The following is a 16,361-nucleotide window of genomic DNA, read 5'->3' on the forward strand; positions in this document are numbered from 1 at the left end:
CTTTACTGTCTCCTAGCTATGTATCCCGGAGAGGGCAGTGGCACCCCACTCCAGAACTCTTGCCTGGAAAATCCCATGGACGGAGGAGTCTGGTGGCCTGCAGTCCATGGGGTCGCTAAGAGTCCAGAACGACTGAGCAACTCACTTTCACTTTTCACTTTCATGCATTGGAGAAGGAAATGGCAACCCACTCCAGTATTCTTGCTTGGAGAATACCAGGTACAGAGGAACCTAGTGGGCTGCCGTCTGTGGGGTCGCACAGAGTCAGACACGACTGAAGTGACTTAGAAGCAGCAGCGGCAGTATGTATCCTTCAGTAAATTACTTAAGTCTTCTGAGCTTCAGTATCTTTCTCCCCAATTTAAATTGCATAATTAGTACATATGAATTTCAAAATAAAAATAACTGAATTATGCCTATTGGATGAACAGATTTAGCTACTTAACTACGTTAATTTATAACTACTATTTTTTCAAAAGAATATTATAAACAAAATTGAAAGGAAAAGATAGTCATAGAACTGCATTTTTATAGTTAGGTAAAAATATTGGCAATATGTATGACAGATTTTTGTATTTATAACATTTAAGGAGTTCTGGCAAATAAAAAAAAAAGCAACTATGTATGCCAATAGAAATATGGGAAAATACATGACTAGACAACTCTCAAAAAAATAAAAGTTAAAAATGGCTCAGAAATAGAAAGATTCAACCTCACTCAGTAATCAGAAGAAAAAAGACTAAAACAAAATTTAATATAATGTTTCATCTGTGAAATTGGTGAAGACAAAAGAATGTTAATACCCATAGTTAACCAGAAAGCAGAAAATGGCACTCATATATTTCTCGGGTAAATATTTATATAAGATGGTAAAAATCTTTCCAGGAAAACAACTTTTTAATGTCTAAAAGAGACTTTAAAATGCTCCTATCTTTAACTTATTAATGCTTCTAGAAATTTATCCAAAGAAAATAATCAGAAACGTATGTGTCCAAGTGTTCTCATACAAAAGCCTTCATTACAGTGCTTTACTATTAGGTTTTTTATTATTAGTTTTCAATTAACAATATATACTTATGATTTGAAAAAACATTTTAAGTCAGATAGAAGTGAATAAGATCAAAGTTAAAACTTCCCTCTCTCCTTCGTATTGATTCCTTAAAAGTAATTGCTGTAAATTGTTAGACCTTTTTATTTAATGTACATGTAGATAAACATGAATACACAGTTTGCTTAAGAAAAGTAACTTATTCTATATATTCAATGCTATTTAATCATAGCAAAAAACTCAAGTAATATAATTATCTTAAAACAGAAAAAGAGTTAGATAAATTATGGTACAATATTTTGAACCTAATGTCACACTATGCAGTCATCAACAATCCAGGGAAGAACAGTGGTACAGCAGAAAGAGCAGGGGAAGAGTTAGAAGGGTCTGAAGGAAATGGCACCCCACTCCAGTATTCATGCCTGGAAAATCCCATGGACCGAGGGGCCTGGTGGGCTACAATCCATGGGGTCGCAAAGAGTCGGACACGACTGAGCAGGGGGTGTGTGTGTGTGTGTGTGTGTGTGTGTGTGGGGTGTGTGTGTGTGTGTGTGTGGTGTGTGTGTGGGTGTGGGGGGTGTGTGTGTGTGTGTGTGTGTGTGTGTGTGGGGTGTGTGTGTGTGTGTGTGTGGTGTGTGTGTGGGTGTGGGGGGTGTGTGTGTGTGTGTGTGTGTGTGTGTGTTGGTCAGTAAGCAAATCACTTAACTCATTGAGCCCCACCCCTTTCACCTGAACAATGAGGATAATGAGATCCACCTTTTAGGGCTGTTGTGAGGATTAAATAGATTAATATAAGTGAAACACCTGCGATAACATGACTTATGCTGGGTGTCCACTACTACTGTAAACATTTGATGTTACTGTGTGAGAACATTTTATTACCTGAAAACATTGAAATGAGAAAATGTCTACAATATACTAAGGGTAAAAGGTGATATTAAAGAGTATATCCAACATGACATCAATCATTCTAATATAGTCTAGTAACTTATAAGGTACGTTTATGCATTAAAAGTAGCCTAGAGAGAAGTTCACCATAATGTTAACAGTGATAAAGAGAGTGGTTGTGATTTTTTATTTTCCTATAAATAGTCTTATTTTTCCCTACAGTTTTTTCAAAATTTCTTCAATGAATATTTTAATGTTCACAATAAAAAGGATACATTTTTGAAGGCAAGATATAAAAGAATATGCTTGATAATGGTAGGATGATAAGAGAAAATGAGTTCGTTTCATGGAGAGGTGCTGGAGAGCGGAGAAGACATGTAAATTTTTCTAGATAAGAATGAAAAACTACAATAGGGTAGAAAGGAAGAAGTAAGAAATATTAATTCTGTGACACAGATGTTGCCAGGCAAATTTGATAACACAAAGAGATACAGGAAAACAATGGTAACAACAGCCTCCCTCATATAAATTCTACTTATTTACAGCATGGAGACTAGGGTCTTCATGAGTGAAAAAATTCAGTGCTCTATTAGAAATATATAAAGTCAGTTTGTTTAATTATATATACTAAAGAATGAGAGAGATGTTAAAAACGCATTAATATATATTTCTATAGAGGATTCACCTCCCACATGGCTTTTTCTTTACTTAGAATTTAAATGGTTTTATAATTTTTAACACCGGTGCTTTTGACACCGAAGAATTGACGCTTTTCAACTGTGGTGTTGGAGAAGATTCTTGAGAGTCCCTTGCACTGCAAGGAGATCCAAACAGTCAATCTTAAAGGAAATCAGTCCTGAATATTCCTTGGAAGGACTGACGCTGACACTGAAACTCCAATACTCTGGCCACCTGATGTAAAGAGCTGACTCATTTGAAAAGACCCTGATGCTGGGAAAGATTGAAGGCAGGAGGAGAAGGGGACAACAGAGGATGAGATGGTTGGATGGCATCACAGTCCATGAGGTCACAAAGAGTCAGACACGACTGAGCAACTGAACTGAACTGATAATTTCTAAGACGCTTGCTCCTTGGAAGAAAAACTATGACACATCTAGACAGCATATTAAAAAGCAGAGATTTTGCTGACAAAAGAATGTATAGTCAAAACTATGGTTTTTTTCAGTAGTCATGTATGGATGTGAGAGTTGGGCCATACAGAAGGCTGAGGGTCAAAGAATTGATGCTTTCGAACTGTAGTGCTGGAAAAGACTCTTGAGAGTCCCTTGGACTGCAAGGAGATCAAATTAGTCAATCCTAAAAGAAAAAACCCTGAATATTCATTGGAAGGACTGATGCTAAACCTGAAGCTCCAATACTTTGGCCACCTGAAAGGCCAACTCATTGGAAAAGATCCACTGAAGGCAAGAAGAGAAGGGGGCAACAGAGGATGAGATGGTTGGATGGCATCATCGACTTACTGAACATGAGTTTGAGCAAACTCCAGGATATAGTGAAGGACAGGGAAGCCTGGCGTGCTGCAGTTCATTGGGTTGCAAAGAGTCAGACACAACTGAGCAACTGAACAGCAACGACAAAGTATGTACCAGCTTAACAACAGAGCTAGAAGGCCTGCAAGTATCTATGCATTGAATTATCAACCCAATAAGAATGTACTGAACCGCTGCTGGTGCGAAGCATTCTTAGCTGCTGTTTGGAATATCAAGATGAAAAAGACACGGATTCTGCCTGCAAAGAGCATAAAGTTTGGAGGAGAAGGTACAAAATAAACAGCTAAAGCACAGCAAAGTAGAACACATTCAGTATTATAACAGCATTATGAATAAAATCTATGGAGTTGACAAAGAAAGAGAGATTACTTAGAGTGGGAAAGTCCTGGAAACTCTCCTAGGGCTCAGCCCTGAACAAGTCAAGTCTTGTTGGGCGGGCAAAAACCTTCTTGGAAGAAAGAGCCCCTTGGGCAAGCACAGAGGCTGGAGTGGGAGGGATCTGTATGTAGGAAAAAAGAAGAGGATGTGAAGAGGAGGTTGAAAAGGAATTTGCGAACAAATCAGAGAGGACTGTCAAAACTAATCTGTAGAATGAACTGATACAAAAGCACAAGGCAAAAATTACTCATAACCCCACATTCCACCTAGATAAAACTATCTAGTATGTTTCTTATACCTATGGGAATATATCTGTGGGAATATACATGCCTACATACAGAGAGAATGCATATATTTTTTACAAAAATTGCATCATTCTACACATGTTGTTCAGTTGCCCAGTCATGTCTGACTCTTTGTGACCCCATGGACTGCAGCACACTAGGCCTCCCTGTCCCTCACTATCTCCCAAAGTTTGCCCAAGTTCACGTCCATTGCATCGGTGATGCCATCCATTCATCTCGTCTTCTGATGCCCTCTTCTCCTTCTACCCTCTATCTTTCCCAGCATCAGGGAGAGAATGAAGGCAGACGCCCTCTTTTCCAGTGAGTCCGCTGTTGACATCAGGCGGCCATTCTACACGTACTATTTTCTTAATTAGCAAAAGTTTCTAGGGAATTTAGCCAAAATAATTCCTCTTTAATTAAATATATTTAATTATTCTCCAAAAATACCAGATTAATAATAATATATGGTTTCCTTCCATTCCTTCAATGCATTTCATAAATATTTTTGAGCAATATTCTTGAGCAATATTATGTGCCGGCATGGTTCTGCATGCTGGAGGAGACAGATAAGAAATAAATGAACAGAGTAATCCCAGATCATTGTAAATGCTACTAAGAAAATAAACCAGGCTGCTGTAATAAGGAGCGACTAAAGTCAGGGAGTTGTCTTAGATAGGATGTTTGGGGAAGGTCTCCTTGTGGAGGTGACCTATATTAGGAGTGACAGAGGAGATACGCCACCCTTATGCAAAATAGAGAAGTCAGAGCGAGGGAGGAGGGGCCTCCCATAGACATGCCATAGGATATTAAAAGATGTTATCACTGTAAGGAGTACCATAGTAGACAGGGTGATAACATTGTTTTTTCTTTTCTTTTGGAAAAAAAAAAATCAATTCAAACTTCCCTGTTGGTCCAGTGGTTAAGACTCCCTGCTTACACTGCAGGAGGCACGGGTTCAATTCCCGGTGGGGGAAATTATCCATCATGATCCCTCATGATGACAGTTGCGGCCAAAAAATAAAATAAAATTTTAAAATAAAAACAAGATCACTGGTTGCTGTCTGGACAATGGATTTAGAAGACTGAACAAACAAAAGTCAATTCACTCATACTTGTTAAAAAAAGAAAAAGATGTGTTTCCTTGACAAATTGGATTAAAAGCCAGCTGAATATAGCACTGAAAATGAACAGGAATTGTAACTTCTTAACTTTACCTTTTCAAAATTGATCTCTTTTATAACACAGTGCTCGCTATCCGATTTCCTTTGGGCCAAGTACGCTTTCCCAAAGGCACCTTCCCCAATGGCTTTAATCATGTCATATTGATCCATGGTCTCCAATACATGGAGTTACCTGAAATGAGAGCAATGGAGCTTTATTGCACATGAAGTCAGAAAATTGACCACTACAATGTAACAGAACTTGTTTTGCTAAAACTTTGATTCTAATTTTGCCAAGACTAACTCATCTAACTTTCCTTGTGGCTACAGGTAAAACAACCAAAGTGAGACGGAGCCTCTTAGCAGGCCCGGAGGTCAGACTTGGGCTACAGCTCTCCTCTGATACAACCTAGTGTGGTGATCTTGGGCAAGTTACTTAACTTCATAAAACCTCACTTTCCTAATTTCTAAAATGGAAATAACAATTCCTGTTTTTCAAGTTTATTCTGAGAAATAAAACATAATATCCTGATCTTGGCACCTCTAGGAAGCACAGAGCTTCTGCTTGTGTGGTTTTACAGTTGCCTTTCTCAAAGGGGCAATGGCACCCGACTCCAGTACTCTTGCCTGGAAAATCCTATGGACGGAGGAGCCTGGTAGGCTGCAGTCCTTGGAGTCGCTAAGAGTCGGGTACGACTGAGCGACTTCACTTTCACTTTTCACTTTCATGCATTGGAGAAGGAAATGGCAACCCACTCCAGTGTTCTTGCCTGGAGAATCTCAGGGACTGGGGAGCCTGGTGGGCTGCTGTCTATGGGGTCGCACAGAGTCGGACACCACTGAAGCAACTTAGCAGCAGCAGCAGCAGTTCTCAAAGGGGAAGCACTGCGCCCTACGGGACATTTTGGAAACTTCCAGAGTTTTTCCTGTTCCCAGAGATGGGAGAAGCAGATACTACCTCATTTTGAAGCCATTGGCTTCCCTGGTGGCTTAGACAGTAAAGAATCCGCCTGCAATGCAGGAGACCTGGGTTTGATCCCTGGGTTGGGATCCCCTGGAGAAGGGAAAGGCTACCCACTCCAGAATTCTGGCCTGGAGAATTCCATGGACAGAGGAGCCTGGCGAGCTACAGTCCATGGGGTCGCAAAGAGTCAGGCCCAACTGAATGGCTAAGCAAAGCACAGCAAGGTCTGAGACAGGACTTCCCAGGTGGCTCAGTGATAAAGAATCCACCTACCAATGCAGGAGACAAAGAAGTGTGGGTTCAATTCCTGGGTCGGGAGGATCCCCTGGAGTAGGAAATGGCAACACATTCCAGTAATCTTGCCTGGAAAATTCCAGGGACAGAGGAGGATAGCGGGATACAGTCCACAGGGTCGCAAAGAGTCGGACACGACTGAGCACACACATACAAGGTCTGAGATACAAAGATTCTGTGATGCAAGGGATGGCCCTGCATAGTAAAGGATTATCCAGCAGCCTCACCGCTTTAGAACGTCTCCGAACACATTCGTGTGCGTGGAAAAATCGGTTTATAATTGTCTGTGGCTACTACCAAACTATTTTACATCTAAATGCAAAATACGTTTAGTGCAATTTTAATTAATACTGAATTTTCAGGGAATGCAACTACGTGTCAATTGAGGCTTGATTGGACCTTGTTTTGCTCAGATATTTACCAAGAACTGTTCATCTTTTTGGAAAAATCATTCCTCCACTGGTCAGACTGCTCCTGGGAGCAGAGATCTAAAAGTTTGTGGCTGTCCTTGTCAGGGGACTCCCTGCTACTTCACTACTTCTTCTAGTGTAGTAGTACCAAGCAGTGACAGACTGAAATATAGACTTGATAATAAAGACAGGCACTATGGCATTTAGATTAATGATAAGATTCAGGATGGCAAGAGGACCCAAAAGCCCCGTCCACGCCTGCTGGGTCAGTTATCTTCAGTTTTTAATATAAGGCCTGAAATTCCTTTTGCACTTAAGCTCCTTTGGTTTGGGTTTGTCATCCTCAGCTCAGGATCCTGGCTTCTTGAGAGGGGAAGGTGAATTCCCCCTGGGTAGTAAGTGGGGTGATCCCTTCTCCTCTACTAATCTCTTGGGAAATACTGTACTTATAACACAGACACACCCTCAATAGCTCGTGGGCAAAAAGATGGGCCAGTGCTTCCCTTCCGGTTTCTTTTCTTTTTTTAAAAATTTTATTTATTGTGACTGTGCTGGGTCTTTGGTGCTGCGTGGGCTTTTCCCTAGTTGCAGAGAGCAGTGGCCACCTTAAAGGGGCGGTGCACAAGCCTCTCATTACAGTGGCCTCTCTCGTTGCAGAGCACAGGCTCCAGGGCATCTGAGCTTCAGTACTTGCAGTTCCCGGGGCTCTAGAACACAGGTTCAGTAGTTCTGACTGACGGGTTTTGACTGCTCCCCAGCATGTGGGATCCTCCAGAGCCAGGGAGGTGAAATCATTTACCTCCAATTAAGACTCAAACCCATGTGGCTGGGACTCAAACCCAGTCAAAACCCACAGTACCTGGTTTCAGGACCTAATGTAGCTCAGGTTCTTGATGCCTTATTGCTGAAAGAATTCAGTGAGAGACAAAGTGATAGGTAAGAAGTGAATTTATTCAGATTCAGAGAGAAGCACACTCCACAACAGAGTGTGGGCCATCACAGAGGGCACATGTGGCTGTGAAGTGTGGCATGGTTAGTTTTTACAGGTTGGGTAATTTAATATGCTAATAAGTGGGAGGATTATTCCAACTATTTTTGGGAAAGGGCAGAGATTTCCAGGATTGGGGCCATCAACCACTCCTTGGTCTTTTGACAGTGCCTTGGAACTGTCATGGCACCTCTGGGTGTATCATTTCACTTGCTGATTGAGGATCAAGGTCTAGTCTTGTCTGCCATCTTGGTTCCATTCAATTCTAAATGGTTTATGCTGTATCCTTGGGCTATGTCATTCTTTCAAAAGTTGTGCCCTGCTCCTTTCTCTCCTGTTTCAGACGGACCAATCCCTCTCCCTCTCCTACGTTGGCAGGCCACTGAGCCACAGGGGAGCCCCATAGGGTTGTTTCTGAACTGTCTTTGGCAGGTCCTGGAGGCCCAGGACTTGGCTCTGATCACCTCCCACCTCTCTGAAAGCTGCCTGGTCTGGCACCGCTCTGCCAGCCTCCAGCCTTGGGGGCTTTGGGTAAACTGTTCCTTTTTCCCATTAGACTATGGCAGCCACTACTTAGGAGAAGGCAATGGCAACCCACTCCAGTACTCTTGCCTGGAGAATCCCATGGATGGAGGAGCCTGGTAGGCTGTGGTACATGGGGTCGGGAAGAGTCTGACAGGACTGAGCGACTTCGCTTTCCCTTTTCACTTTCACGCATTGGAGAAGGAAATGGCAACCCACTCCAGTGTTCTTCCCTGGAGAATCCCAGGGACGGTGGAGCCTGGTGGGCTGCCCTCTATGGGGTCGCACAGAGTCGGACACGACTGAAGCGAGTTAGCAGCAGCAGTAGAAGCAGCAGCAGCAGCCACTACTTTCTTTGTGTCTCAGGAGGCAAAGATTTTGCCCGCAATGCCAGAAACCTGGGTTGATCCCTGATTGGGAAGATCCCCTGGAGAAGGGAATGGCAAGGAGCCTGGAGAGTTATAGTCCGTGGGGACTCACACACACACACACACACACACACACACACACACACACGACTACAGTTAGGGCATCATGCTGATTTTCAAAAACTGAGTGAGCAGACAGGTTATGTTTCTGAGTAATCTGTGTCAGTGTAGGAGGAGGGGACGATTAGGGGTATAGAGTGGGAGCCAGCTCCTCAGCCAGGGGACGCTGGGGACACCTGAGGGCCCAGTGTTGAGGGAGGCGAACGCGGAATGGGAACTTAAAGCCACCAGCGTGGGAACTGAGCGACCCAGAGGCGCCCGCCCAGGAGGCACCAGCGGGTGGAAACCCGTAAGTTTCGGGGTGAGGGGAAAATCTCGCTCCGTTAGGAACACTCCGGGTGGCGGCGGGCTGGAGGGCTGCAGACCTCCGAGGAGCCAGGATCCAGGAGCCCGGAGCGCAGCGCGTTGCCATGGAGACCGACGCAGCTCGGGACCGAGGCAGCTTCCCCACAGAGCGCGCCTTCCCAGGCGGGGGCTCCACCCTTCCCCCGGCTCCCGGAGCCCTGGGGGGCAGCTCCGGGTCCAGACTGAGGGCGCCGCCTGTTGCTTACCTGCTTCGCGGAGCGAGATAAGCGTCCTGCGTGGAGCAGGGTTCCCCGGGCCGAGGCGCCTCCGGGCGGGCTGCCGGGGCGGAGCTGCGCGCGGGGCGGAGCTGCGCGCGGGGCGGAGCTGCGCGCGGGGCGGAGCTGCGCGCGGGGCGGGCGGGGCGCGGGGCGGGCGGGGCGCGGGGCGGGCGGGGCGCGGGGCGGGCGGGGCGCGGGGCGGGCGCGCCTACAAGGTCCACACGGAAGAGGGCCGGGGGCTGGGGAATTTGCTCGGTTGCTTTAGGTCCGGACTCCTCTGCTAACACTCCGCAAGCATTCGGCTCCCGCTCGCTGAAGGTGTACCAGATGCTTTGTATATATTATCTCTATATTTTGCAACAACTGAGCAAGGAAGGTAGTTTTACAATTGAATTTTCCCCAGTTTTAGAATTGAGCGGGATTTGGAAAACTCAGCAGTGGCTACAGGACTGGAAAAGGTCAGTTTTCATTCCAGTCCCAAAGAAAGGCAATGCCAAAGAATGCTCCAAGTACTGCACAATTGCACTCATCTCGCACGCTAGTATAGTAAAATAATGCTCAAAATTCTCCAAGCCAGGCTTCAGCAATACGTGAAACGTGAACTTCCAGATGTTCAAGCTGGTTTTAGAAAAGGCAGAGGAACCAGAGATCAAATCGCCAACATTCGCTGGATCATCGAAAAAGCAAGAGAGTTCCAGAAAAACACCTACTTCTGCTTTATTGACTATGCCAAAGCCTTTGACTGTGTGGATCACAATAAACTGTGGAAAATTCTGAAAGAGATGGGCATACCAGACCACCTGACCTGCCTCTTGAGAAACCTATATGCAGGTCAGGAAGCAACAATTAGAACTGGACATGGAACGACAGACTGGTTCCAAATGGGAAAAGGAGTACATCAAGGCTGTATATTGTCACCCTGTTTATTTAACTTCTATGCAGAGTACATCATGAGAAACGCTGGGCTGGAAGAAACACAAGCTGGAATCAAGACTGCCTGGAGAATTATCAATAACCTCAGATATGCAGATGACACCACCCTTATGGCAGAAAGTAAAGAGGAACTAAAGAGCCTCTTGATGAAAGTGAAAGTGGAGAGTGAAAAAGTTGGCTCAAAGCTCAACATTCAGAAAACGAAGATCATGGCATCTGGTCCCATCACTTCATGGGAAATAGATGGGGAAACAGTGGAAACAGTGTCAGACTTTATCTTTTTGGGCTCCAGAATCACTGCAGATGGTGATTGCAGCCATGAAATTAAAAGACGCTTACTCCTTGGAAGGAAAGTTATGACCAACCTAGACAGCATATTAAAAAGCAGAGACATTACTTTGCCAACAAAGGTCTGTCTAGTCAAGGTTATGGTTTTTCCAGTGGTCATGTATGGATGTGAGAGTTGGACTGTGAAGAAAGCTGAGCGCCGAAGAATTGATGCTTTTGAACTGTGGTGTTGGAGAAGACTCTTGAGAGTCCCTTGGACTATAAGGAGATCCAACCCGTCCATCCTAAAGGAGATCAGTCCTGGTGTTCATTGGCAGGACTGATGCTGAAGCTGAAACTCCAATACTTTGGCCACCTCATGCGAAGAGTTGACTCATTGGAAAAGACTCTGATGCTGGGAGGGATTGGGGGCAGGAGGAGAAGGGGACGACAGAGGATGAGATGGCTGGATGGCATCACCGACTCGATGGACATGAGTTTGAGTGAACTCCGGGAGTTGGTGAATGACAGGGAGGTCTGGAGTGCTGCGATTCATGGGGTCGCAGAGTCGGACACGACTGAGCGACTGAACTGAACTGAACTGAGATACGAAGAGTTTTTCGTGCAGGGTCTCAAATGCTGTCAAGAGATGGAGACTAGAACGGAGCCCTGCTCTTTTGGCCGCAGCAGGCAGCCTCCATGGGGTCCCCTTAGGAAACTGGCTGCTGCCGGGTGGTCTACAAAACACGCTCCCTCAGCACCGCCCCATCGCCCTGCATCCACTCCTCACTCGCAGTGTACATCAAGCTGCTGTCTGAAATGTTTCATTACCTGTTTAAGTAGCTTAAAAGATTTAATTTCCAGCAATTATAAATACTGACACAAGTGAAACATAACCAACAGAATGTAAATACCGTGGCGATCTGAAACCCAGCATCATCTATTAAGTTAAAAAAGGATGCTTTCCTTTAAGAATCAGAAGCTTTCCTTCAGAACATCATTCCTTTCTCCTTGAACTCATATTTCCGTGCGTAATATTTTTCATGACTCAAAAGCTTACTGATCACCTGATCATATAAATGGAGGTTAATTTCTATTTCCTAATCAGATGCTTTTAAAAATTCATTAAAATTAGTGGTCCAAAGAGTGATATGTTGAAGTAACATATTGACAGTTAACATAGTCCAACAGGATTAAGAAAGACGTTATCTCCTTGCTAACACCAAGAGAAAACTGCCATTTTGTTTGTGTTTTCTGGGGAAGCAGACATGCCTGTGTCTTCTGAGGGGACCTAATGTATAATCCACAAGCACAGTGCACACTAAAAAGGGACAGTGGTCCAAACTGGCAGAGAGAAATTTTTATGGTTAAATTTATGGTTAAATTTCTTATCCTGCCTTAAAAATACTTTTATTTCATCAATCCTCACTTTAATCTCTTTTTAAGCTGCAAGGCCTGAAAAGCTTCATTCATGTAAGTAAATAGAATTGAAAGTTTCACTAAAAGTGATTCTCAATTCTTGCTTAGTTGTATGTCAAGAATCATATAATAATCTATGACTAAAATAGGGTTCTAATTATCCACTAGAATCTCTTGAAATTCTGTTATAAGCCAAACCCTTGTAAACCATCTTTGCCATCAAAGTTCATTCAGCCACTCAGTAACTACGCCTACTTTCAAGTTCCCTTTGTTGATTGGTTTGGAAATGTTCCCATGCGGGACAGTGCTAAAATTTGACATAACTAAGAGGTATCAAAGACAGTATTTATGGAAGCTGATTACCTGGAAATATCCTTAAAACCATCCCTGCCTACATTAATTGTTGAATGTCTTCCAGATCAGTCAGTTTAGTCACTCAGTCGTGTTAGACTCTTTGCCACCCCGTGGACTGCAGCATGCCAGGCTTCCCTGTCCATCACCAACTCCCAGAGCTTGTTCAAATTCACATCCATCCAGTCGGTGATGCCATCCAACCATCTCATCTTTTGTTGTCCCCTTCCCCCCTTGCCTTTAATCTTTCCCAGCATCAGGGTCTTTTCCAATGAGTCAGTTCTTCCCATCAGATGGTCAAAGTATTAGAGCTTCAGCTTCAGCATCAGTCGTTCCAATGAATATTTAGGACTGATTTCCTTTAGGATTGACTTGTGTGGCAAGTCTAGTCCCTTGACTTGCACTGCAAGGGAGTCTCAAGTGTCTTCTCCAACAACACAGTTCAAAAGGGTCAATTTTTTGATGCTCAATTTTCTTAATGGTCCAACACTCACATCCATAAATGACTACTAGAAAAACCATAGCTTTGATTAGACAGACCTTTGTTTGTGAAGTAATGTCTCTGCTTTTTAATGTGCTGTCTAGATTGGTCATAGCTTTTCTTCCAAGGAGTAAGAGTCTTTTAATTTCATGGCTGCAGTCACCATCTGCAATGATTTTGGAGCCCCCCAAAATAGTCTGTCACTGTTTCCACTGTTTCCCCATCTATTTGCCATGAAGTGATGGGACCAGATGCCATCATCTTAGTTTTCTGAATGTTGAGTTTTAAGTCAGGTTTTTAACTCTCTTTCACTTTCATCAAGAGGCTCTTTATTCCTCTTTGCTTTCTGCCATAAGGGTGGTGTCATCTGCATATCTGAAGTTATTGATATTTCTCCCGGCAATCTTGATTCCAGCTTGTGCTTCATTCAGCCCGGCATTTTGCATGATGTACTCTGCATATAAGTTAAATAAGCAGGGTGACAATATACAGCCTTGACGAACTCCTTCTCCTATATGGAACCAGTCTGTTGTTCCATGTCGAGTTCTAACTGTTGCTTCCTGACCTGCATACAGATTTCTCAGGAGGCAGGTCAGGTGGTCTGGTATTCCCATCTCTTTCAGAATTTCCCACAGTTTGCTGTGACCCACACAGTCAAAGGCTTTAGCATAGTCAATGAAGCATAAGTAGATGTTTTTCTGGAATTCTCTTGCTTTTTCAATGATCCAATGGATGTTGGCAATTTGATCTCTGGTTCCTCTGCTTTTCTAAATCCAGCTTGAACATCTGGAAGTTCTCGGTTCACATACTATTGAAGCTTCACTTGGAGAATTTTGAGCATTACTTTGGTAGCATGTGAGATGAGTGCAATTGTGCAGTAGTTTGAGCATTCTTTGGCATTACCTTTCTTTGGAATTGGAATGAAAACTGACCTTTTCCAGTCTTGTGGCCACTGCTGAGTTTTCCAAATTTACTGGCATATTGAGTGCAGCACTTTCACAGCATCATCTTTCAGGATTTGAAATAGCTCAACTGGAATTCCATCACCTCCACCACTAGTTCCTAGTGATGCTTCCAGGACCCACTTGACTTCGCATTCCAGGATGTCTGGCTCTAGGTGAGTGATCACACCATCATGATTATCTGGGTCACGAAGATATTTTTTGTACAGTTCTGTGTATTCTTGTCACCTCCTCTTAATATCTTCTGCTTCTGTTAGGCCCATACCGTTTCTGTTCCTTATTGTGCCCATCTTTGCATGAAGTGTTCCCTTGGTATATCTGATTTTCTTGAAGAGATCTCTAGTCTTTCCCATTCTATTGTTTTCCTCTATTTCTTTGCACTGATCACTGAGGAAGGCTTTCTTATCTTTCCTTGCTATTCTTTGAAACTCTGCATTCAAATGGGTTTACCTTTCCTTTTCTCCTTTGCCTTTTGCTTCTCTTCTTTTCTCAGCTATTTGTAAGGACTCCTCAAATTGCCTTTTTGCCTTTCTTTTTCTTGGGGATGGTCTTGATCACTGCCTCCTGTACAATGTCACGAACCTCTGTCCATAGTTCTTCATGCACTCTATCAGGTCTAATCCCTTGAATCTATTTGTCACTTCCACTGTATAATGGTAAGGGATTTGATTTAGATCATACCTGAATGGTCTAGTGGTTTTCCCTACTTTCTTCAATTTAAGTCTGAATTTGGCAATAAGGAATTCATGATCTGAGCCCCAGTCAACCCCTGGTCTAGTTTTTGCTGACTGTATAGAGCTTCTCCATCTTTGGCTGCAAAGAATATAACCACTATGATTTTGGTATTGACCATCTGGTGATGTCCATGTGTAGAGTCGTCTCTTGTGTTGTTGGAAAAGGGTATTTGCTATGACTAGTACATTCTCTTGGCAAAACTCTAATAGCCGTTGCCCTGCTTCATTTTGTACCCCAAGGACAAAGTTGCCAGTTACTCCAGGTACCTCTTAATTTCCTACTTTTGCATTACAGTCCCCTATGATGAAAAGGGGACTGGATCTTTTTTGAGTGTTCTAGGTCCTCATAGAACCATTCAACTTCAGCTTCTTCAGCATTAGTGGTTGGGACATAGACTTGGATTACTGTGATACTGAATGGTTTGCCTTGAAAATGAACAGAGATCATTCTATCATTTTTGAGATTGGCTACTCCATTTTTTTAAGGGATTCTTGCCCACAGTAGTAGATGTAATGGCCATCTGAATTAAATTCACCCATTCTGGTCCATTTTGGTTCACTGATTCCTAAAATCTCTATGTTCACTCTTGCTTTCTCCTGTTTGACCACTTCTAGAATTCCCTCCCCGTAGTTTGGCCTCCTTACCCCCAGGTAGGGGTAATGGTGAGCTCTTTCAAAAGGACTTATGCCAGCAGCTCCCAGGTCTATTGTATTCAGTGCCTCTGGCCCTGCAGCAGGCCACTGTTGACCCAAGCTTCCACCGGAATCTCCTGGAAACTCACAGGCAAGTCTGGCTGATAGTCTTCAAGATAGAGATTAAAAAAAAAAAAGAGCTGACATAAGTCATTCTGGGAAATGGTGTTTTGACTAGAAAGTGTAAGGCTAACAACAATAGGAGCAAGACATAAACTTTGTATTTTAGTTGGTAAATTGTTCTTCCTAGGGATGAGGGTTAACACATTGGAAACTGCTTTATATGCATACTGGAGTTGAACAACTAAGTAAGTGGATGGTGGATGGTACAAGCCAAGTTTCTCACTGTCAAAGAGAAGATACAGAAAGGGGAGTGGGGGAGGGAAGGGAAAGGTTAGAATGACCCCTATGGTATTGAATCAGAATCCAAGACATCAGTAAGAACAAACCCATATTGAGCTTAAAAAAAAAAAATACAGATGGAGAGATACAGAAGTCACCTCTGGATATGCGTGAAAGTGTTAGTTGCTGTGTCCAGCTCTTTGCGACCTCAAGGACTGTAGCCCACCAGGCTCCTCTGTCCATGGGATTCTCCAGACCAGAATACTGGAGTGGGTTGCCATTCCCTTCTCCAGTGGATCTCTCTTAACCCAGGGATTGACCCTAGGTCTCCTGCATTGCAGGTGGATTATTTACCTTCTGAGGCACCAGGGAAGCCTCAAGACAGGGAAATGAACCCAGGCTTTGGCGATAAGAGTGCCGAATCCTAACCACTAGACCACCAGAGAGTGTCACATACAGGGACAGTATATACATGTATTTCCTAGCTCTGTCTGCTTAGAGGGACTATAAGCAGTGACATCACACCCAGAACCCAGATCCTGATTTCTAAACCCATGAAAGGAACCAGCGCTCCTCAGAGAAATGGCTGATTCTGGGGCTGAGGCAGAGAAGGTACTAGATGACCATCTTCTTGTAGTGCCAGAAAGTAAGGAGTTGCTCAGAACACAAAAGGATGAG

The 16,361-nt window shown here is 43.6% G+C and overlaps 1 protein-coding gene across 3 annotated transcripts in view; it reads right to left on the reverse strand.

Annotated features, from left to right (window-relative positions):
- NEK5 (NIMA related kinase 5) overlaps nucleotides 1-9,579 on the reverse strand; it is a 62,933-nt gene extending 53,354 nt beyond the window's left edge. For all 3 annotated transcript variants that reach the window (XM_055542245.1, XM_055542244.1, XM_055542243.1), the window contains exons 1-2: nucleotides 9,490-9,579; nucleotides 5,327-5,465 (exon numbers count right to left, since the gene is read on the reverse strand). In XM_055542245.1, coding sequence (XP_055398220.1) covers nucleotides 5,327-5,443 — 117 coding nt within the window. In that variant the 5' untranslated portion in view covers nucleotides 5,444-5,465; nucleotides 9,490-9,579. The remainder of the gene's footprint in view (nucleotides 1-5,326; nucleotides 5,466-9,489) is intronic.
- Nucleotides 9,580-16,361: the final 6,782 nt, after the last annotated feature.

Source organism: Bubalus kerabau, chromosome 12 (genome assembly GCF_029407905.1).
Source record: "Bubalus kerabau isolate K-KA32 ecotype Philippines breed swamp buffalo chromosome 12, PCC_UOA_SB_1v2, whole genome shotgun sequence".
NCBI lineage: Eukaryota > Metazoa > Chordata > Mammalia > Artiodactyla > Bovidae > Bubalus > Bubalus kerabau.